Source organism: Leptidea sinapis, chromosome 24 (genome assembly GCF_905404315.1).
Source record: "Leptidea sinapis chromosome 24, ilLepSina1.1, whole genome shotgun sequence".
NCBI lineage: Eukaryota > Metazoa > Arthropoda > Insecta > Lepidoptera > Pieridae > Leptidea > Leptidea sinapis.
In genome coordinates, this window is record NC_066288.1 from 894,049 (window position 1) to 919,535 (window position 25,487).

The window sequence follows — 25,487 nt, forward strand, 5'->3', positions numbered from 1 at the left end:
CTAATATAAGTGTGTGATATATCCTTAGCAGCTAGGCATTTAATAAACCTATTATAGATGAGCTGTCAAAATAAAGTTTAAGACATAACCTCATTTTTATATCTTCGATTACTCAGCTGCTAGATTGACAAATCTTACAAAATTTTTAATTATAGATTATTTAAATGTTATCTTTTAAATGGTACTATTTTCATCTTGTTATCACCTGGGCCCAGGAATGTATGGAAGCGTTTCAATCTCCTTTGACATCTAAAATACTGTTAACGAACTCCTTGTAATATAGATACTAGAACTAGTCGCTATAACTAAAGAAAAAAAAATTCTTTTGCAAATAACATTTATTACTTTTACAGTGTGTTCGTTTAATACATATAATATAAAACGATTTAAAATATAAAGGCTTATTCGAAGTGGTCTCCAGTGGCTGCAATACAGTTCTTTAAACGTTGAGGCCCATTATCAATAGAAGCACGCATTATTTCCATGGGAAATTTCTTCACTGCCAATCGTACGGATTCTGTAAGGGCGTTTAGAACATGCATCTTTGCTACATGGTTTTAGGACATGGTTCTAGGTGCTATCTCCATCTCCCAAGATAATATCTTTTGTTTTCGGACAAGACTTCTCCGAATTCTTTCCCTTATTGCTTTGACCACCTTTTTCGTACGAACACTACGTGGATGGCCAGATCTTTTTCTGTCACAAACAGAGGAGTCTCATTGTACATATTTATAGCCCGGTACACAAACATTTTACTAATACCAAGCGTATGGAGAGTTTTAATAATTGTATTTAGCTATATACCTCCTTTGTGTAATGCAATCACAGCGATTCGGTTCTCTTTATCACCACACTCCATTTTAATATCGCAAAATATTGTACAATGTATTGGCGCCAAAATGAGAAAAGTCAATGATCAATAATATTAAAAAGACAGATTCCAAATTCAAATGTTTATTTTTAATTGTAACAGTATTTATGGCCAGACTAAGTATAATAAATGCACCTACAATAAAATGCTGTATGAAAACTGCTACAGCTCATTGTATAAATAATAAATTAGGCCTAATTAAGGATAAGGCAGCATTTTTACTGTAGAATAATATTAATCCGTGTGTACTGTGGTGATACTGCAATAAAGGCAAGTCGTTTTAACAGTGAATCTCGTTTTCCCGTACCTTTAAGTATAATTTGAAAAGAGTGGAGTTTATTATGTGAATATACTTATAATACTAAATTTTTATCGACGATAAACATTTATGGTAAATAAAAAGCAAACCAACAATATTCTAAAGATAAGAATCTTTAATAAGAACGATCATAATACACAAACTCATCAAAAATGTAAAGTTTCTTTGATACAATCATCAATAGAGAAGTACACAATGTTTCATTAAAAGAAAATGCAAGATACTGATCGTTATTCTCTATAGCAGACCATCTACTGTAAGGAATACCGAGTGCGGAACAAAAGCTCTTGTCACACTAATTGAATACTTAAATCTATGGCCATGTTCAGAACTCCTCCCATTCACTTTGCCTCAAATAATGTCATACCTTTACATTGACTAGAATGTTCATTACAAATGAACACTTGTTTTTAATCTCACATCTTTTATACAAATGATTTGAGTTTTCTTTCGTGTTAATTCCGCCAATATTTGTCTTTAAACAATTCGACACGTGTCTCGCCTCTACACGAGGCATCCTCAGGACGCGAAAAATCTGGCGCGAGACTCAATAAATTATCTCACTACTTTTGACAAAGAAGGTCGTTCTTCCAAATTACCCTTAATCCAGAAATTATTCCATGTACATAGGATACGTTATGGATATTATTATATCACAGACCAGGAGGTCCCACTTTGAATCACCAAAATGTGTCCATTACCGTGGAGTGTGTTTGCTGAATACGATTGATAATATTCTACTTTTTAGGGTTCCGTAGCCAAATGGCAAAAAACGGAACCCTTATAGATTCGTCATTTCTGTGTCTATCTGTCCGTCCGTATGTCATAGGCACTTTTTTCCGATACTATAAGAACTATTACACTGATGAAACTTATGATTTATTATTTATTAGATGTATTCTGTGAACCACAGTAAGATTTTCACACAAAAAATAAAATAAAAACAATAAATTGTAGGGGTTATTTATAAATACTCAGAACTGAAACTCAAAAAAAAAATTTGCATCAAATCCATGTGTGGTGTGTATTTAAGGATAGGTGTTCAAAAATTATATTGAGGTTTCTACTATCATGTAGTTTCTAAACTGAATACTTTGCGCGAGAAACACTTACTTAAAACGAACTACAAGAACTTTTATATTAAGTTATTTGCCGTTACGGAACCCTTCATGACCGAGTCCGAATCGCACTTGGCCGCTATTTGGATTATATTTAATTGATTTCTTTATGTTAGAGAAGGATGAACTTTATATTATATATATATATTTCTTTTGTGTGTGTGTGTGTTTGTCACTGAACTCTCCTACACGGCTGGTTCGATTAAGATGAAATTGTTTGTGTATTCCAGTGAATTTGAGAATGGTTTAGCTCCGGAAGGAACAGGAATATGTTTGTTTAATTTATTCTTTTATAAATTGTTGTAGATCTTGGTACATTTTACATTGGATCCGGTAGAAATCGTTGCGATCGCAGTGTCAAATATTCAAAATTGTTAATTTTTAATTTCTGTGTGACCCAATAGTATTGATAATATATTAATATTCAGGAAAAAATTGTGTTAATATTTTGTTTAAATAAAATTCTACATGTAACTTACCTCATAGATACACACACACTATCAATTGTAGAATTATACATGTTTAGAAAATGTACATCTAATGACATTTGATATTGAAGAATTACGTAGATTTTTTTTATCAAAACGGTCCAAACTGTTACAGCTTATTCATAAAAGTTTAAGACTTATGTACAGCACAATTACTGTCTGTATGTCGGGTCTGTTAGTTGCTAGTTTATCTTTAAGATATTATGTAAATAAAACAACAAATGACGTCAAAAATTTAATTCAACTTTAAAAAGAGCCGTTATTATCACTTCACTTAAATTAATGCAATGTGTATCAGTCCAATTTACAAAATATTTACAACAAACATTAATTTCGATAAAGTAAAGAAGTGAGCCAGTCTGCTCGAGGCTGCTGGGGCTTGTATTCTGGGGGACTTAATGCTAAAGGAGTTGTACAATCAGTCAAAACAACCGATGATGATGTTTCGGTAACTGCGATCGTTGTTTTTCCCTTTAAAATTGATCTTAGTTCTTCATTTTCAACTGCTCTCGATCTTTGCAAGTTTTCTCTGGTTTCTTTCATCCTGGATAGCTGTTCCCTGAGACTTCTGTACTCTTCCAAAAACTTCTCAAGCTGAGAAGCTCTAAAGTCGAAATCTTCATAAGATGGGTTTGCATGACTATAATCTCGAAGTCCAGAAAGATCAAGAAGAGGAGTTGCGGACGGAACCATCGATTTTTCTCTAGTCGGAGATGCTGGTAAGCTTGGATTACGGCGAACTCTATTACCACCCATGGATAAGTCCAAGAAACTATTAGAACGACGATCTGTTGACTTTGGATGGGGCTTCTCATAGCTTCTTTCAAAAAAGGTAACAGAATCTCCTCCAGAACTATTTCGTCGACTACCTAAAAGTGGACTTCGACTGTCTCCATCTTTTCTCCTAGGTATTGTATAAAAGTAATACGGATCATATTTCACATCATTACGCATATATGAACTTGCACCTAATGAACTCATTTCTATAAGATCTGGATAGTTTTTTTCATTATCAGTTCCAGAAATATCATTATCAAGACGGTCTCGTCTTGGGGGCTTTAAGCAAGATCGAGAATTATTGGTAAATCGACTTAGGTTCTCAGCTAATCCGCGTCCACTTAGAAGGCCCGTTGACTTGGAACTTTGTAATGAATCTGCATTGGGCGGAGATCTGAAACATGTATAAATAATTGATAAAGGTTATCAGTTGGTGTCTACGGAGTACTAAAGGCATATTCATTTTGTAAATCGTTGTACTTAGTATCGTGTGGCAGGTGTTGAGAAGTACCTAAATGATATTATTAAAGCTGGTACAGATTGGATCTCCAATCATAACTTAATTTTTAACGTAACGTAAATTTTTAAATTCAGAGAACGTGAATATATTGTGGGCTACGTGATGATACTGTTGAACGTACCATTGAAATAGGCTGTGCAGTGCTCGAGCGCGCCATTGTTGTAAGTATATACAGACCCCCAAATGCAGTATATGAATTATTTGAAAATGTATTGGAGGCGGTTTTATTAAAATTAACTGAGTCTAAGAAGATTATTATGATTCAAATCCAAATTCAAATTCAAATATTTTTATTCAAAATATGATTTAAAATCACTTATTGAACGTCAAAATCTACCACCCATTCAAAAGAGACTGCCTCAGACCTGAGAAGAAGACGCTCAAGAAACTCAGCGGGCCTTTTTTTTTAATATAAAATATGGATTACAATGTAATAGCGTACAATAAACATTTATAATTAAAGAGCCTGAGGGTGTTCGCTTTATTCCCAATCCGTGGTGTCATTAAGAAAATCGTTTATGCTATAATAACCTTTTCCACACAAACGTATTTTAACAATTCTTTTAAATTTAGTAACACATTTGTTTTGTACATTTTCTGGGATCATATTGTAGAAGCATATACATCGCCCAACAAAAGACTTACTAACTCGACCCAACCGAGTAGTAGGCATAACAAGTTTATGTTTGTTCCTCGTGTTAACATTATGAATGTCACAGTTTCTAGAAAATTCCTCAATGTGCTTATGAACATACAAAACATTATCAAAAATGTATTGAGAAGCAACAGTCAAAATGTTTATTTCTTTAAATTTTTCTCTTAATGATTCTTTAGAACCTAGGTTATAAATCGCGCGAATAGCCCTCTTCTGCAGCACAAATATAGTATTAATATCGGCCGCACTGCCCCATAACAATATACCATAGGACATAATACTATGAAAATTACTAAAGTATACTAATCTCGCCGTATCTATGTCAGTTAACCGTCTAATTTTCTTAACCGCATATGCTGCAGAACTAAGCCTATTCGCCAATCCTTCAATATGGGGGTCCCACTGCAATTTGGAATCAAGAGTAATGCCAAGATACGTGGTGATTTTAATATTAATTTATTAGAAAAATCTACCACCAGTATTAGATTCAGATCTTAGTTCAAATCAGATTTGATGACGTGTTTTAACCTATATTTTCTTAGAGCCTACAAGAGTAACCGACACGTCCAAAAGCTGTATTGATAATATATTTATCAATTATAAACCCATTTCCCAGTCAATAATAAACAAACTTAGATCAGACCACTTTGATCAATAAGCCTCTTTATATTGAGTAAATATACTAAATAACTACTACTCGCGTATGTTATCATCTTCCTATCATGTGATAGGTCTACCTCGTGTTCTTTTGCCTAGTGGGCCGTTCCAGAATGTAACTTTTTTGGTCCATCTCTCATCTGTTGCCGCGCAACATGTCCTGAACACTTCCATTTCAATTTTTGTGCGTAACTCAGAGCGTTTCTTGCTTTTATAGTTAACAATGTCATCCAGCAATAGCAAACAATCTCACCCAGCAATAGCTAACAATGTCAACCAGAAATAGCTAACAATCTCACCCAGCAATAGCTAACAATGTCAACCAGAAATAGCTAACAATCTCACCCAGCAATAGCTAACAATGTCAACCAGAAATAGCTAACAATCTCACCCAGCAATAGCTAACAATCTCAACCAGCAATAGCTAACAATTTCAAACAGCAATAGCTAACAATCTCAACCAGATATAGCTACTTTTACACATGTCCTTGAGACCCCAGTATTAATTGTTCTATGTTAATTGTATTCCTTTCTCTATTTCTACATTTTTATCGAATTATTGTCGAGACTTATAGATATATTACAGTCACATATTTCAACGTATTCTAATAGTTTGCTATTGACTATTATTGGTCTTTTCAAGCTATTAGTCATTGTCTTGGTCTTTGTAATATTTATTTTTATTCCCACCTTTACACTAGCTTGGTGTAGGGTTTCTACCATGTTCTGTAGTTGGGAGGATGACTCGGACAACAGTACTAGTACGTCCGCAAATCTCAGGTGGCTCAAGTAGTTGTCATTTATGTATAGTCCTCATTTGCTCCAGTCTAACTTGTTTATAATCGCCTCGAGGACAGCAATAAATATTATTTGGAGACAGTGGATCGCCTTGTCTAACTCCCCTTTCTATAGGGCCTAAGGTTTCAAGCTTAATTTTACCCTTATTGTTTTTGTATATGGATTTGATGGTTTTCGCATATATTTCCTCCACTTCTTGTACCTACAGGCTTTGCCAGATACTTTTATATCTCACCGTATCGAAGACTTTCTTGTAGTCGATGAATGATATATAAAGTGTTCTTTGGTTTTCCTGGTACGCTTCCATCATCAATTCAAGGGTATGAATGTGGTCAACCGTTGAAAAACCCTTTGTGAAGCCTGCTCCGCCGGTTGGTCCGTTTTCAATGTATCATTAATCCTTGTATGTATAATTGAAGAGAACAATTTGGACTCGGTAGCAAGCTAATTGGTCGGTAGTTTCCGATCTCCTTCAAGTCGCCTTTTTTCTATATTAATATGATGTTGGATTGGTACCATTAGGACGGTGATTCAGAATATTGTAGAATATAATATTAAATAGCCCAGCTAATGGTACTGTACAATTATGTTTCTTTTTTCTCAGTCCTTCTGTCCATTTTGTATTAGTTCTAAGTTTCTTATACGCCTTCTTTGTACTTCCAGTGCTTTGTAGATGTTCTTTTATTGGGTCTTCTCTATATTTTTCGTAATCCGCTTTAATATATTTATTGACTACATTATATAGTGCGATCAGTTAATTTTTCTGACTTCGTCATTTGTTTTTAGTTTTCTGTAATTCCTTTCTTCTTTTCAATAGCCTTTGAGTGAGCTTGTTTTAAATAAAAGTGATAAAGTGCCTTTTCTATCCTGTCGTACCAATACTGTACCGAGGTGTTTTCGCAAATACTTGGAGCTGCTGGTAACTATGATATTAGGCTTTCATTATATTTGTTTATTTCGCTCTTAAGTTGGCTGATTTAACTATTTCTGAACTTGGCTCTAGATATTTTTCGTTTGGTTAGTGTTATTGACGCTATTGTTGATCTAACTATTCTGTTGTCCGAATTGTAGTTCAGGTTCAACTTCTCGATTATTTCGAATACTCCTGGTTGGTTTCACATGTTGAAAAATATGTACTAATAAAATAATTAAAGAGTGTTTGTTCTATTGCAAAGTCTATGCATATTAGATAAATAATAAAAAATGCATCAAATAAAATAAGATAACTTGGAATCTTATTGAAAGACCGCAACTTTCATTATAATCTATCAATAAACAACAGAATAATTCAATCTAAGCAGGAAGTTGCTTGAAATGAAAATAACTGTTGATATATGGGGCATTTTTGTTAAACAAAATAATTTCAATAATTTATGTAAGAGCACCATTTCATGCTTTAATAATTGTTTTAAACATGGCAAGTTTCCTGACCTTCCGAAATTAAGTAAAATTACACCTATATTTGAGTCAGGATGCACTTCTGACCCGAATAACTATGGTCCTAAGTCGGTTTTGCCGAAACTTAGTCAAATTTTTGAAAAAACAATTTTATGCTGCTTATATTGCAATTAAATGCTTACTTACTTTAACTCTCATAAGTTACTTCTTGTGAAACAATTTGGTTTTTCTAGAGGACTTCAACAATGGATGCAGATGTTGAACAAATCAAGAATATTTTTGATGCCTGGGAAGAATCGCAAGATGCACTTGGTCTTATCTTCTATGATTTATCTAAAGCTTTTGATTGTATTCAACATTCAACGCTGGTCAGGAAGCCCTGTCACTCTGGCATAAAAGAAACTGCACTCGATTTTCTGTTTTCATACCTAAACAATAGAATTGAGAAAGTTGACGTGAGTGGCACGAGATATCCTGGGGCTCCTCTCAATATGCGGTTTAAATGGGGGTTCAATGGTTTATTCATGGACCGTCCCTCTTCTATATCTACATAAATGAACTTCCTAATCTTATAGAAAAAATAGCTTATGGTAGTATTGTTTGCGGATGACACTTTACTGATATTCAAAGTGAAAACAAACCAAGTAAATAATATTCTATCTGACATCGTGTACGGGTTTAGCGCAAGTAGCCTCATGTTAATTATTAGCAAGAAATATCCAATATATAAAATTTTTACTTTTTACTCTTAAATTACTCTCACACGCTAGTTAAGCAGGCATTAAGAACAAAAGGCTTTGTCAAATCTATAACACCAAAGCCCTATCTGGGATATTGATGTCTTAGAAGACAACCCATCGAAGAAAAATTGGAACACTAAAGACGAAAAGTTTATATATATTCGAAGCTGCAAGTCAAACCGCAGCAATACAAATACTTTGCTCTGGCAGACATATCGACAATTTGACCTTGTTAAAAATATCACCACAGTCCTTAAAAATATTTTGAAAATGATGTTATACTATATCCAAGTTTGGGTTCAAAAACTGATAACGTTACAGATCGACAATCCACATGGAAGCTGTCACGAAACACCGAAAATAAAACCTCAGACCACGTTAATTAGATAAAGCTCCTAGTACAGCTTTCAGAGGAACGATGAAACATAGCCAAATGCGATAAGCTATTTATTAGCCAACAGGCCAAGACCAGTCTTCCAGTTCTTACTCACATTGACATCCACCCACCAGGCGATAACAAACATGTCTCATGTTTTAGATTAGACCCGGTTGCCACCAAAGCGGAGAGGAGAGGAGACGAGAGGAGATTAGCCGCGAAGCGGTCAGGTTATTTCCACCACAGCGGAGAGGAGATGTCAGCTCTGCATAGCGGAGATGTGAGCTGAGAACTCGAAATCATTCAACTAATGCCTACAAAAGGAAGATGTCATGTCGTTACAAAAGTTATATAATATTTTAATTTGCTTGAGGAAGAGGAAAAAAACAAACTTAACTGAAAATATTATAAAATTAAATAAAAACCGACATCAATAACTACAAACACTTTATTACCGACTATATTATGTTAATGAATGAAAATGAAAATTTACGGTGTGTGTGAATTGATGCATCTACTGTACCATGGCCTGGTATTATTGTTGATACAGTAGTAGTCGGCCGTGAATGTACTCAATAGCTCTTGTTTTTTACGTATTAATTTACATTTTTTTTTTTGAGTATTTGTAGTTTGAGTATTATTGCTGCACCACTTTACATATATTGTAACTGAAATGATTTGTGAGTGATTGCCACAAAGACTTTCTTGCCACTTCTTATTAAAGCTCAACCCTCAAAGGAGGTGGATATAAAAAGAAAAGTCATTTCCTTGACCTGCCTGAATAAGGTGATTTTGATTAGATTACCCTAAAGGATTGAGCTTTTGATTACTGTTAGTAAAAATATAATATTAATTACAAGTTTAAGCAGAATTATCAAATTGTAAGTAGAGGTATTTGGTGAGTATTGCATGATATGTAGGATTATATGGATGTATTAGGATTATTTTATTGTTGTTTGCTGAGTTATCGTAACAGGTTTCATCATGCTCGCTTAAATGTCACTGCTTGTGGCGGCGACATAGGACGGGTCGTCTACTTCCCTAAAATATGGTTGAGGGAGGCGATGGCTGGCTCATGCGTCATGGTCGGCGCTGCTTGTGGTGGCGGGATGATCCTGTTGCCGAGGACTCGGTTTCAGATTCTTTAAAGTTATTGTGTATATATATATGTATGGATATATACATGTTTATTTATTTATAATCGCTTATAAAATGCTCACACCTTTATTGATTTATGTTGTATGTGGATGATGCAGCTACTGTACTCAATAACTTTTTTATTAATTTACATTTATTTTTTTTGACTTACTCATGTAAGACATTGACTATTTGACGTTTGAGTGTGTTTGTTGCATCATTTTACATTTTACAAATTATATTGTAATTGAAATGATCTGTAAATCTTGATATAAAAGAGTGGCAATGAGTTTCTTGCTACTTCTTCTCATTAGCTCAACCCTTTACGAAGTAGGGGTAGATTCAATAAGAAAATTTTTTTTTTTTTTTGACATTCATAAGTGTCATTCAATTCATTTTCGTGAACTACTTGAATAAACTGATTTTGATTTGATTTGATTTGAATGTTATTCTATAAGAATATTTTTGGAGCCTCCTCCTTTTTTGAGTTGATACTTCGCTAAACTACTTAACACTTACTAAGCCGGTTCATAATACGAAGAAGGTGCGGGGAAAACCTGCCTGCTCAAAACATTCGAGCCAACACACAAAACACTTATTGGGTTTACTCGAAACACTTATTGGGTTTACTTAGTGGTGCCAAGGGAGTGAGAGCATCTCCCTCCTTACCTCTCATATGCCTCCTCCTGCCATACGATACTAATTTTTTACCCAAATTAACCCCAAATATAACATCTTAATTGTTTCTGTTTTATGTTATCTTGCTGGTAAAAAAGTTTGCTATAAAGACAGTAAATATTTTTATAAGAATCGGAAATATTTTACTTTAAGCAACATGCATATTATGTTAACAAACAAACAAATACTAATAATGCACATGATTAACATACGAACAACATTAAACAACATTAATGAGGAATGACACCCTGGCCCATACGGCAAAAGAGAAAGCCGATCCTGTGCGCTCTTTTCGCCTCCAACTCGACTCTTGACGACAACGGAAAAACACCGCCGACCATCCCGCGGTGTCAGAGCTCTATGCCTGAAGTACAGTTCAGACAGAAAACTGTTAGGCGAGCTCTGTTTTCGTTGGACGTCAGGAAGTCGAGCGGGCCGGATGGCATTTCTCCAATCGTGCTTAGAACGTGTGCCCCTGAGTTGACGCCGGTGCTAACGCGTTTATTCCGGCACTCTTATTCCAAAGGCGTAGTCCCTAACTCATGGAAGTCAGCCCTTGTCCATCCGATCAAAAAAAAAAAGGGGACAGTTGGGATCCGGCAAACTACAGGCCTATTGCTATTACCTCCCTGCTCTCCAAAATCATGGAGAACATAATTATCCGCCAGTTTTTAGTATACCTAGAGGGTCACCAGTTGATCAACGACCGACAATACGGCTTTCGCCATGGTCGGTCGGCAGGTGATCTTCTTGGTATACCTATCACTTAGATGGGCGGCGGCTATTGAAAGCAAGGGGGAAGGCCTGGCAGTTAGCCTGGATATAGCGAAGGCCTTTGATCGTGTATGGCACAAGGCGCTCCTCTCAAAACTTCCATAATTTGGGCTTCCCGAGAGCTTATGAAAGTGGACCTCCAGCTTCCTCACTGGGCGTAGCATACAAGTCGTTGTCGACGGTTTTTGCTCGAATCCCAAGCCCGTGAACGCTGGAGTGCCCCAAGGCTGTGTGCTATCTCCCACGCTGTTTCTTCTGCATATCAATGATATATTGGACACCTCCAACATACATTGCTATGCAGATGACAGCACTGGTGATGCCGTATACACGGGCCACGCAAGTCTCTCTCGGGAAAACGTCGACCAGTGCCGGGAGAACCTTGTGTCTTCTATCGAGTCCTCTCTCGAGAAGGTCGCGGAATGGAGTAAATTGAACCTTGTCCAATTCAACCCCCAGAAGACGTTCAAGTTTGCGCGTTTACCACTAAAAAATCCCCATTTGCTGTATCACCGCTCTTCGACAACACTTCCCTAAAAGCCTCGCCTAGTATCGGATTTGTCCTCCTATTCCATAAAAAAAAAAAAAAAAAAACTGGGTCTTGAAATCTCGAGTGATTGCCAATTCCGTGGCCATCTGGAGGGCAAAGCCAAATTGGCTTCGAAGAAGCTGGGCGTCATCAATAGAGCACGGCAATACTTCAAGCCGGCCCACATTCTAGCGCTCTACAAAGCGCAGGTCCTTCCACACATGGAGTATTGCTGTCATCTCTGGTCTGGCGCACCCCAGTATCAGCTCGATCCATTTGACCGCGTGCAACGCAGAGCAGCTTGAATTGTCGGGGACCCAGTGATCTGTGAACGGCTAGATCACTTGGCGTTGCGTAGAGATGTCGCTTCATTGTGTGTCTTCTACCGCATTTATCACGGGGAGTGTTCCGAAGAGCTGTTCAACCTGATTTCTGCCGCCAAATCCCACCTTCGCACGACACGCCACAAGTTAGGATATCATCCCCACCATCTGGATGTGTGGCGGTCCTCCACAGTGCGGTTTTCAAGGAGCATTCTTCTACGTACTACAAAGCTGTGGAATGAGCTTCCTTGTGCGGTGTTTCCGGGACGATACGACACGGGTACCTTCAAAAAAAGCGCGTACACCTTCTTTAAAGGCCGGCAACGCTCTTGTGATTCCTCTGGTGTTGGAAGAGAATGTGGCGGCGGTGATCACTTAACACCAGGTGACCCATACGCTCGTTTGTCCTATTATTATAAATCAATATTCAGTACACATAAGTTCAGCACACAAACGCATTTGAGGCTTTTGAACTTAAAGTAAGAATGTGTAAAACTTTAATTACGAAGGTCCCATATCTGTTTATATACTTAATATTTTAATAAATTAATATAGGAAATTACCTGATTGGATAATCATTAATCCGAGGAATATGTAAATCTTGAATTATATTTCCCAGTCTTGCTTTTTGGCTTTCAACTGAGTTTTGTTCATAACTTCGATTTAATTTTGGAGTCATCATTCCACTTTCTTCACGAGCCCCTGCTCGATCTTCACCATCATATTCCTCTTCAGGATCATGAGAAGGAACGTTTCTGTAATCACCTCTCTTCCTATTTTCTGATGGCGTTAATCTTGATACTTCAATATTACTTTTAATACTTGTATCTATTTTTTCGTAACTACTATCATTATGATTTATTGTGACTATTTGTTCATTCCATCTATCTATTTGTCGTTTCTTACGAGTCTCATATATACACAGACCTATTAAACATAAGCTTAAAACTAAAACTGCAGAGACAGCCATTCCTGCCATCAAAGCTAGCCCACTAAAGCCCTTACTTGGCAGTTTCCTCTCTACAGTTAAATTTAATACTGCCTCAACTTTTCCAGCACGGTTTTCTGCATTACAAGTATAAAAACCCGTATCTGTGACTTCAACTGACTTAATGAACAATTTACTAATTTGACTTTCACTAAGCAACAAAAATGCTCTTCCTGTATTCGCATTAGTGCTGTTAGCTAACAAATGTCCAGATTTTAACCATCGCACTCTTGGTGCTGGTATGCCTGTTACTTTACAGATTAAAGATAGTTCATCCCCTTCGGTCGTGACAATATTGCTGGATGAGGTGCTTATTTCAGGAAGGCAGGCAAAGTCTTCTAAATCTAATCGGTCCCAAGTATGTTTCGAAAGTCTCGGAGGTAAAGCGCAGTCCGGTGCTACGGTTGCGGGAACATTTTTTCTAAGCATCCAATCGCGCATGGGTCTCAAAGCGCAGTTACAGTTCCATGGGTTATTTGCTAATTCTAATCCTTTTAACGAACGTAAAGGTGCAAGTACTGCAACATGTAGGACGTTCAGTTTATTTTTACTAAGCTCTAAGTATTCGAGCGAGGCTTCCAAACCAACAAAACCCCTCGGTGCAATCTCGATTATTTTACAGGAACTAAGACTGAGCCGCACAAGGTGTGGCAAAGTTGAAAACGCTTCGTCTTTAATTTTCGTAATGGGATTTCCATTAAGCTTAAGCTCGCGGAGCTCTTTGATGGAATCAAAAGCGTGCGTCGGAACAGATTCGAGGCGGTTTCGTGAAAGATCCAATTCAACTAGATTCACGAGCGCCCGAAAAGCAAACTGTCGTATTGTTCGAAGATTGCAAGAGGGGAGATAGAGGCGTTGGAGATTTATTAGGCCGGCGGCTGCAAATGCATCGTCACGAAGGGATGTTAATCGATTTTCAGCTAAGTCTAAGAGTTGCGTGGTGGGATCCAGGCGCGGCGGGACGCTGGCCAGGCCGGCGCGGGCACACAGCGCCGACTCCTTGCCGCTGCGCCACTTGCACTCGCAGTGGCGCGGACAGTCCGCGCTCACGGCGGCCGCCAGAGCGAGAGTCGCCAGTAGCCACATCCCACGCGACGTTCAGCCAGCGCCACGCTTCTCTTGCTCACTGTCGAGCGTCATCCCCTGCTCCGTCACTATTCTGTGGGATAATATTACTCATTTCAGTCCAGTTGATGACAAGATCAATGAACTTAAGCTGACTTTCAACAGACAACGAACTATATAATAATAAAAGGGCGGTAATGTACAAATTGCGTAGGTTTCCGAATCTCCTAATAATAACAATAATAATACTATATTTTTTTCCAAAAAACTTAGTATACAATGGTGTTAAAATATTATAATAATGAGCTTATATGTTTTGCTAGCACTATTCCTAGCATGCAAGTTTTAAACTTAATACAATGAATATCAGAATTTCGTATCCATGAATTCGTTAACACTACAAAAATTATAAGCATTTAGCCAACTATATAGCTTATCCTTAAATAATCTGGAATTTAAACTTTTGATGCTACTCGGTAACTTATTATAAACACGAACACAATCAAACTGTTCCGCGGATTTAGATCATTAGCTGATTTAAACATTTTTTTTTTTACAAAGATCTCGAAAATATAAAGCGACGGCAAAGGTAACATTCCTAGTTTTTTATATGGGTTGACACGATTGCTCAGGATGCATTCCGTGCATTGCCCTAATACACTATTTTTGAGCAATAAATGCTTTGTTTATATCTGTGCTGTGTATAATGGGGATTATATAAGCCCGTAACGCAGTTCCTATTCTACATGTGCGTGATAAGTCATGATAGCAGTTTTTAAACTTGTTACGTTTTTGACTTGTTTAAGCGCATATACGAACTTATTTATTATCTTAGATAATATATAATCTACTTGCTCTTTCCAATTGAAATTCTTGTCTTTTATTACATGTACTCCTAGAAACTTTGTATGTGCTACTTCTTTTATTGTAGTTATTTTTTGTTGTATATTGTATTTAGGACTATAGCATTTATGGAAATCGATATATACGGATTTAAACAATTTGTTATGTTTTTAAAGTGATAACCCCTTCTAGGATTAATACACAAATAAAATTTGTATTATTATATTATTAATTGTATTCTAAGGAACACAAGAAAATTATCCAGACGTGACGTCACCTCTCCCCACTTGCAGCCGACAGACTGCTATATAAGCGGTTGCAGAACAGTTGGTGACGATTACTTCGTGCGTCGTCGGACTGTGAACATCTCACCGAAACTCTATCCGTTTTCGTATTGATTGTTTGTAGTGAGTAATTATTTAAATTGTGTTGACAGTGACAGGTGGACAGGGTGAAGACATCTATAAATGGCGACGTCTCCCTAGCGTCGACACATTTTCGCTGCAACCGTTGACTAGTTAGGAAGTTACTCTGCCCGATGTCTATTCGAATATAAGTCTTTGTGTTATTTGAAATTTATTCTTAGAAGCTTAAAAACCCTTTTTGATCTTATTTAAAATTGTATTACTGTAACAAATTGTTTAGATTTACAAGAGCGACATCTCAAGACGTTTATTTCCTAATATGCAAATATTGGGGTTGAGCAGGTTATCAGCTGTAAAGTAGATCCTGCAGATGAAGCCACAACCTAAGAGTTGAACAAAGCATATAAGATGGTATGACGATACGCCACTTTAACGGTTACCTCAGTTGGTTAGAGCACCGGCACGGAACACCGGAGGTTGTGGGTGCGAGTCCCGCATGATCATAAAATTTTGTTTTTCAAATTTTATCTGTATATACGGATTTATTAAGATTTATTTAAATTATTTATGTTAAGCCATTGTATTCATTTAATTATAGTGTTATTAATTTGAAATTCGTGATTATTGATACAGTTACTATTTTATGCCGATAATGAGATAAGCTTGGAAGACGGATGATAATGAAGTTTATTGGGACAGAAATGTCAACGATAGTTAGGATTTTTATCTCAAGTAAGAGATAGACTAAATATTGGGAACGGCCGTAATTCGAAGGCTTTCGAGATATCAAAAAATAGGCCAGTAGTTAGATTGCCATTGTTAATACTTGTAACTATAGCCTTTACAAGAGCTAATACCGCAAATGAAGTGGATTTATTTTTTTGAAAGCATGCACTTTTCACGTATCATAGACAATAAGGGTATCGAAGTTATTGGACGAAATTATTAATATTACATTTTTGACCTTGTTTAAATAATGGCTTGACTATGAATATATCAGGGCGTCAGGAAAAGTGCCCGTCTCACGATGATGATGTATTTATTAAATGAGTTAAAATGGCAGGTAATTGATTAGCACACTCTTTAATAATTTTTTTGTTGATGATAAATCATAACCTACAGAATTGGAGTCAGTTAAAGACATTATTTCTCGTCTAACCTAGTTTTGTGTCATGGGTTATAGGAACATAGAGTTTACATGGGCACTAATATCAGACGATTTTTTAATACTTTTTTGTGTTTACCAAAGTACCAGAAGTTTCAATAACAACTCGATCTATGGCACATTAATAATGGGCAGGGGTGATCACCAAGTGAACCCGTGGTCATCTGTGAATTATCAAGATTAAGCCTTGTTAACTAATATATTAAATGTGCAATAATTCTGTTTCACTGGAAGAAACTAGCATCTTAGATACAGGCTCGGCCTAGTTTAGATGTTAGTGATCACTGAGTGGTGAGTATAACATTAAATCTATATAATAATAATTATTATAAATGTCAAAATAGATCAAATAATTAAAAAGCTGTGTTGCGACACTGTCTGTACAAATCTTGATTTTCATTTTAAATATCAATGTAATTAAACTCTGAAATTAGCAGGAACAAAATCAGGCGTAAGTTCTAAAATTCATACTGGGGGCTCTATTGAGAGAGAGAGAGAGAAAATACCACCAATTAAATGCGAGTAATAATTATTTAATAATTAGTTACTTTCCGTAGCACTGAAAAATAAATGCTTCACAACATATTCTTAAATTGGGTTAATAATAAACATACATGATATTGGCACAATTAATACGAGTGCGATATTTACTAAAAGCATAGTTTTGTCTTTTCTATAAGATACATAGAAAATATTTAATGACTTAAATAATTGAAAATAGTTTCGTGGGTGACTGAATAAAAAAATTAACATCATAACATTAAAATATTGAAACTCTGATTCTTGAAGCTATACAAAATTAAAATTCAATAACTTCACCTTCTGCCTAGGTAACACTGAAAATGTTTAGAAAATGAAAAACGGCTTACTGAAGAATGTGCCATTACTTTTATTGTTTTTCGAAGTAATCTCCGTTCCTCTCTACACATAGTCGCATTCGATGGAACCACTGAGAAAAGCAGTGGGCCCATTCTTTCTTAGGAGTCTCTTCTCTCCGCATATTCAGGGCTCGTAGGGAATAAATAAAAGTCGCGGGGCGCCAGGTCAGGACTGCATGCCGGATGACTCATTATCTCGACACCTGCCGTAGTCAAATATTCAACAGTCCATTTTGGGGAGTGCGCTGAAACTTTGTGATGATGAAGGATGTTGTTGCTTCGAGGGCGCTGCTGTCGATTTTTTTCCAAGACGACAGGCAAACAGCGATTGACATACCAGTCTGCGGTAACTGTCCTTCCATCTTCTAGCACAACTATCGCGATATGACCTTTCCGACCAAAGAATGAGCCAATCATCTTTTTTCCTTGAATTCTTCCTTTCTTTACCTTAGTTAGCCGATCCTCGAAAGGAAACACCCACTGAGCTGATTTTCTTTTGGTTTCGGGTTTGTAGCAATAAATCCAGCTTTCATCACCTGTGACCATGTCAAATGCAGCATTTGAGTCACTGCCGTTGAATTTATCTAACATTTGGCTACACCAGTCCATGCGAAGGTTTTTCTGGTCGTCGGTTAAAGTACGGGGAATCCATCTGGTACAATGCTTCCTGACGCCTAAATGTTCGTGTAATATTTTATGAACTTGACTCATACCAATGCCTTGCTCGTATCTGCTGATAGATCGCTCTCTTATCTTCCTCTATCATGCGTCGCACAGCACTGATGTTATCTTCAGTAGTCGCTGTTAAAGGACGTCTCTGACGCGGATCATCATTGAGATTGCTACGTTCACGCTTAAACTCGTTAAACAAATTGCAAACAGTGGCACGAGATGGGGCTTCATTAAGAAATGCTAATCGCAACCTATCATAGCTTTGTTTTTGAGTAAGCCCATAACGAAAATCATAATAAATCATTGACCGAAAGTTTTCACGCGTTAGGTTCCTTTTCACGTGTAACAAGAGTTTTAGATTTGCCGCCAATTCACAATAACAAAAGACAAATGAACGCAATATACTACATAAGGTTACCAAAGAGTTCTAAAATTTAAATTCAAAAAAGTTTTCATTTGCAATGTTTCTAACTGGCCAGTTCGAAACATTTCCAGTACCCACGTACAAATTAATTTACCTCAGTAAACCATAATCCCAATAACAAATACTCACTATTCATTACATAAATTCTTAGTACATTGTGAACTATTTCATTCTGAATCATCATAAAACAAAATGATTTATTATTATTATAAATTCTGAGCGGCACTACAATTGCGCTTGTCACCTTGAGACATAAGATATATAATATATATGTTGGAGAATTAGAATATAAAAGTAATATGGCCTGTAATGATTATATTCTACTCTGTGCATTGGGCTGAACTGATGACGAACGTCATCTTTCAAAGTGTGTTTGAAGTTGTCACTGTGTACGTCACTGTCGGTGACGTGATTGAAGTTAGTTATTATTGTCCATCAGTAGAGCGCTCATTGAGAAGTAGCAGTCGTCTTCAAGCAAGCGCCCGCGCCGGTTATCGACTCAAACAACATGGTGGATACCAACACCGTGACGCCCGATTTTAAATCCAAATTAATCTCCGAGAGCAGCGTGGGGATCGCCTTCGCAAACATTTGACTTGTTTTCTGGTACGTCTGCTACACGATACCAGGACGGGAACGCATTTACAACCATGCTGAAGTTGCGTGATTTTGAAGACGGGAAGGTTTTCACGTGAGGCCTTGAGCAGTATTCTCATGACACAGCGATGCTTATGTCGTGATGGACAGTGGACAGTGTCTGTGCAGTGGGAATGTGTGTTGGAGACGTATTATTTTCATGTGTAATGGATCCTGGATAACTGTGTGTCACTGGCTAGTGGTGCCACTAACTGGCACCTGCATTTTTAGCTTTACCAAGCGTTACGTGCAACAGTTACGGAAAAGTGTGGTGTGTCGCCGTGAGCTGATATTTCAAAGCACGGTTTTACTCACGTTTTATCGGTGTGGGTACCGACTAGTTTCGGACCATTCGGAGGTCTTTCATAAGAGTGAGTGTAGTGGGTTCGCGATAACGTCCCGTCTCATAATGCGGATTTGTGCTAGCTAACTACAATAAAGGAAGTTTGATCATTGATCATATGGTCAGGATAAGTTCGTGCTCAGATGGCAAGTATGCCGTAGTTGACGGATGCTCTTCCAAGTGACGGAGGGTTCCCTAGAAATACGTAATTGATACTTTCATAGAATTCTGCTATTTAACAGCTGCTAAGGACTTAACTCCGCGATCCGCTAGCTAAGCGTTGCGAAATTTCGTTTACATATTCGGTACACACAAGCACATTATCTCTGACCAAGGAACTTCTTTCACGGGTCAAGAGTTCCAAGGTGTTTGTACGTTTGCAAGGTAGTGGTCCATTGTATTCCATGAAATAGTTAGTGGAGCCTGTCGGGGTACCGGACCTGCCCGTCTGAACGAATAATGCCGGTTTTAACTTATAATCTGTTCTAATTGAGGTTCAACTTGCCTTGTATTGCAAAATGTCTAGAAGTACTGGTAAGAGACCGATCCAGTTACTAATTGGCGGTAATAGGAGTCCACCTAGATTAAACTCTTCGCGATAATCAGTATATCCAACACGAGCTTACAGTGATCCTACTCACTAGCAACCTCGTAAAGATTTTGTATCTAAAATTATACGTCGCCTCTATCGGTCACCTGGAGAACTCATTTTGGTAGTATGAGTCATAACGTAAAAGACCTATCGAAATCTTATTGCAAGCGAATAATGTTCTGCAGCGGTTTCAATCAATTCAATATTTCCATTCCAGACAATTTAACCCACGAAGAGTGAAATTAATATGTGACATAAAGTCACCACAACTAATTTATAACAATGGTCGTTTAACAAAGACCAAACCGTGAAAAAGACCAAGTAACAAAACTCTAACTATAATTAAATTATTTTATAATCTAAGTAAAAGCAAACATACAATATTGATCCGCAAACATGGCAAATTAAAACTTACCTCAATTTCGTAATATATGGACCTTGATACGCCAGCTCGGAACCTGCGAAAAGAAAAGAAAACCTTAACTCAGCAATGGTAAGTAGGTGATACACATTTTTTTAGTATAAAAATTAAATATTGCAGATATAATAAAGATGAATGTACATTTACAGGTATATAAACTCATCATCGTACCGACCACGTCTGCATACCGTAAGTGATCACTGGCAACACACACTGGTTGAAAACCTTCGTCTTCAGACACGGTGGTATTTGGGACGAGATGATTTTACAGAGCTTACCTAACGCGAAACATCCAAGTTGGATTCGACGAGGGACCTCTTTCGCGAAATTGGACCTTACTGGATTGGAAGGTAGACATCAACATACTCGACAACAATTTCGAAAGTACAGTTCCCAACTGTTACGGGATTAGGTGCGACATAGACATTTGACATGATCATCGTCTTGCCCATTTTCATTTTTAGACCTACTCTTTGGCAAGGTGTGAAGAACTCTAAGTCTTCTGCCTTAAGCCATATGCTCGATACGATGGTATCTGCCTCTCATATTGTCTACAAATTGAAGGTTAACTTAATCGTCGTTGATATTAATGCCCAGTCCGCTTCAGTCCAGAAGCTTAAAGACATCTTTCAACGCAGCGGTGAAGGCGAAAAAACATCGTCCTGTCTGCCTCCCCACCGCAGTCAGATAGGCCTCGAGATGTGATCCTGGAGACGGACTGACATGGTGGCGTTGCCATACAGACACTTCAACGCTTCGATATATCGATAATCATTATGACACCTCTGTAGAGACTGAAGCACTGCTTAGATAAAAATTAAAGAAATTGATGTCCACCTTAAGATTTCAGAGCACATACCATTTAAGAGAGATTAAGTAACAAAAGTGTGTATATTTCTGCGACTGACCATTCTTCTTCAGTAAATTCAATCCTGCTTTACCGGAACGAGCGTATCACAGCTAAACATGACAGCTTAGTCACATTTAATACTCATATAAAAGACAGAAGCTGAGTGACTCTTTTCAACAATAGCATACTATATAATATAAAAGTTGTTATTATTGATCAAAGTTCTTGTAGTATCAAGCTATGATTGACTTACCTATTGTATTTTTAGACAATATGTAGCCTTTACGGGACAACGTAAAGGCTACATATTGTCATTTTTGATGCCTCTTGTTAAAATTACAAATTTGAATTAAATTTATTCAGTAGTTCACCCGCCACCGGACCGCAACATAGTATCGCGCACACGGTTGGTCACCATCGTAACTATGTATAAAAAATATTTGTACAAATGATGTAGCGCGAAAGGCAAAGTTAAAAGAAGCGATAAAAGTGTTTATTTTGTCATAAGGAAAATAACAAAAATGTGCATTAAACGTATAGCCATACATTCTTACAAACGCGTTTATAATATTAGTAGGATTTATTATATATTATGACCCACATTCCTATTACAACCTCCTTTACATCGAAATAAATATTTTCATTTCTTTCGATTATTAAAATTAAAGTATTAACTACAAAAATGTAACGCTTTCTCACTAATTGGATGAGATCTCTTGCTCTCACCGAAAGTATAACTTTAAAATGCTTTATAAATGTTACTTTTATTCAAAGACGACTTTAACGAAGCAAAATATAGCGAGGAAAATATGAATGTTTTCATTTCTGTTAGTAGGTCAATGATCAATGCAACAACTAATTGTTTAATAGCTTGGAGAACGTTTAAAAATTTGCCGGTTCTAAGTTTAATTCGTTAGCATTTCATTGTGTTTGAAAATTTAATTTAAATTTTGTAACTTTTATGGCATTACTGTACTGTTTGGACTCCGATAACAAGGACCATAACAAAATCACGGAAACATCTTTCCTTATCATATGTTGAATATTTGACTGCTTTTCGATCTCGGAAGATAATATGACAGACAGCACTGTTACCGAACCGGTGCATAGATGTATAAATAATAAACATTGTTCACTTTAAATAGTTACTGTTCTGTAACATATGATATCTAATCGCCCCGTGAGCCATGGGTAGGATAATAAATTAGTAACAGAGACAGTCTATAAAATAAGACAGAATATAAAATAATTTGGCGAATGTGTTGGTAAGTGATAGCTAACTAAGAGGCCGGGTTCGAGGTCTGCTTGGAGCAAACATTAAAATATGTATTTTATTAAACGTATGTCAAAATAACTTATGTGGGCCAATAGGATAGTACATACAATTATTCTTAGCTCCATGTCAACCCATATTACGTTTGTCAACTTTTTCTAAAGACTGTTTCTACTGTTGGATACCTGAGCAATACGCTATAGTTCTTAAGAATCAATAAATTATTTCGTATATGTATTGTACTAAAGTTTAACATTTAAACAAAGTGGCAATGCAATTGAAAAATGTACGCAATTAAAAATAAAGTTTATCTTTTGGAACAATAATAATTAGTCACGCTTATTTTTATTTAACAAAGGTTTTTTATAATATTCAGTTAGACAGGTTAACATCAAGAGCTAATATAAATTTTAATAAAAACAACTACTTTTAAATAACCGACGTCAAAAATAACTTAATAAAGATTTCATTTAATACCCCTCTTATGCAAACCTCAAACCCTTAATATTAATAAAATTCTACCTATTGGGTTTAAGTCAGTGGTAATGAGAAGGAAAGAAAATAACATAATTCGGTTCTCTTTATCACCCCACTCCGTTTTAGTATCGCAAAATATTGTACAATGTATTGGCGCCAAAATGAGAAAACTCAAAGAACAATCATATAAAAACGACAAATTCCAAATTCAAATGTAATATTTTGTTTATTTTTAATTGTAACAGTATTTTGTCCAGATTATGACGTATTTCGCTTGGTAAGATTGTGTTAAGGTTATTCGATAATATTTTCGATTGTTAACATTATCAAAAGTCAAAATCAAATTAACATTATTCAATAAGACTATAAGCGCTTTTGAATCGTCACTATAAATATTTCTCTAAAATACTGAATCTACCATACGTCCAGAAAAAATAGAGCTCGTGAGAAGAACATACAAGAAACTGTGTGTTTGGGTTATTCGATCAACAACGGGCAACGTACGACTGTGTTATAATAATTGATTTATTGTAAACAGTAAACTTTGATGAGCCTTATTAGACAATAAGTTCTACAAAGCATATATTAACTAGGAAGCATAAATTAACGCTTTACAAGATCTTGGGGTAAGTGTGACATTTTAGTGATTGTGAAAGAAAATATTGTTGTTATTGCGAGTAATTAAGTATTTTGAGTAAAAAAATTACATTTATTCAGATGATAAAGCATCAACAGTTTTTAAAATATGTTAAAAGTTATTATTCAGTTTTATTTATCTCAGAATAACGTTGGACGTGCTATCTGAAATTTGAAACAGGACCAATGTGAATTGAATTAGATTAACCAGGGTTTTCTTGCGGTATTCCGTTTTATTAATTATAAATTATACTCTAAATCATATTCTAAAATAGATAGAATTAACTTATAATAATATTAATAGTTCAAATTATCTATTTTTTATATATAAATTTATATTTATAATAATATTAGTTACTAAAATAAGAATAACTAACAATTTCGATTCAAATTTTATATCTGGTGGTTCAAGAGAATGTGGGCGGTGGTGATCACTTAACACCAGGTGACCCGTGCGCTCGTTTGTCCTCCTTTTTAACCAACTTCAAAAAGGAGGAGATTATTAATTCCATCGGTATTTTTTTTTATGTATGTACACCGATTACTCTGCGATTTATGATCCGATTTACGTAATTATTTTGTTCGATGGGAAATAGATGATTTGGTCCCATAACAATTTTACATAGTGTGGCCCAGTAGTTTTAAGAAAATTATAGTTTACCTAGATGACATAATTGATTTCTGTGTACGGCTTTTTTTTGAGTTTTCATTCAGGTTGATTATATATTATTATTAACTGACACTAAAACGTAAAAAATAAAAATAAAACTACGTTTAAAAAAACCGACTTCAAAAACTGAAATGTATCAAATAACTAAAAATTAAATTTAATACACCTCTTATGCAAACCTTTACCTTTAATATTAATAAAATACTATTATTTGTATGTGCTACATATTGATAGCTTTGAAGTCGGTGCCAAGCAAAATGTAATAAAGGTACTTACACTCGCCACGCGTGACTTTGAGCAGGATAGCTTCGTCTAGACGACCAAGCGGACAGACACGCGTGGCCAGAACAGTAAGTAAGCTGTTTATAATATTAAGTTTTATTTTGTTTAGGGCTTGGCATTGACTTAAAACCTATCAATAGGTTTAATATTAAAGTCTAATATTAAAGGTTTGCATAAGAGGTGTATTAAATTGAATCTTTAGTTATTTGATACTTTTCAGTTTTTGAAGTCGGTTTTTTTAAACGTTTTAAAGTTTAAGTTTTTGTTGTAAGTTTTTTTTAATCCATTAAAAAAATGTAGAAAGTGTGACTACTAAGATATTAAATATAGGGGTCGTTTGCAATTTATTCATATAAATAATTTTGTAATACATTTCTGTTGCCTCTTCAGTCTATATCGGATGTCCCTTTTTTAATCTCTTTTGTTTGATAGTCACGCCAATTCAGTTCAATTTTCCCTTCCCAAAGGCTCAACGTGCCTGAAGTTGTCATTTCAAAAAATTAAATTGAAAATACTTTAAATGTACGGAACTAATTGGAAATTTAACCGCAACTGCTGCTCATTAGACTCTTCAAAGTAAGATAAACGTGACACCATCTATATATTATATTGTGTATTCAAGTAATTGTAGATGTTACGTAATCAGTGAGCTAACCACCAAGTGAACTAGGCCAATCAATGAATACTAATCGCTTTACAGCATTCCTAACCGGGAGCTGGGTTAGTAATTAATTTACTGAACCGACAAG

At 36.0% G+C, this 25,487-nt stretch overlaps 2 protein-coding genes across 2 annotated transcripts in view; one reads left to right on the forward strand and one right to left on the reverse strand.

Annotated features, from left to right (window-relative positions):
- Nucleotides 1–3,018: 3,018 nt before the first annotated feature.
- The window catches only part of LOC126971572 (uncharacterized), a 70,692-nt gene continuing 48,223 nt past the window's right edge, over nucleotides 3,019–25,487 (reverse strand). Inside the window, exons 2-4 of the mRNA XM_050817881.1 lie at nucleotides 20,545–20,587; nucleotides 12,722–14,305; nucleotides 3,019–3,967 (exon numbers count right to left, since the gene is read on the reverse strand). Of these exons, the coding sequence (XP_050673838.1) occupies nucleotides 3,124–3,967; nucleotides 12,722–14,232 (2,355 nt within the window). The 5' untranslated portion in view covers nucleotides 14,233–14,305; nucleotides 20,545–20,587 and the 3' untranslated portion in view covers nucleotides 3,019–3,123. The remainder of the gene's footprint in view (nucleotides 3,968–12,721; nucleotides 14,306–20,544; nucleotides 20,588–25,487) is intronic.
- Nucleotides 6,670–25,487, forward strand: part of LOC126971541 (cadherin-related tumor suppressor) — a 362,047-nt gene continuing 343,229 nt past the window's right edge. The window contains exon 1 of the mRNA XM_050817826.1: nucleotides 6,670–6,673. The gene's annotated coding sequence lies outside the window, so the exon portion shown is untranslated. The remainder of the gene's footprint in view (nucleotides 6,674–25,487) is intronic.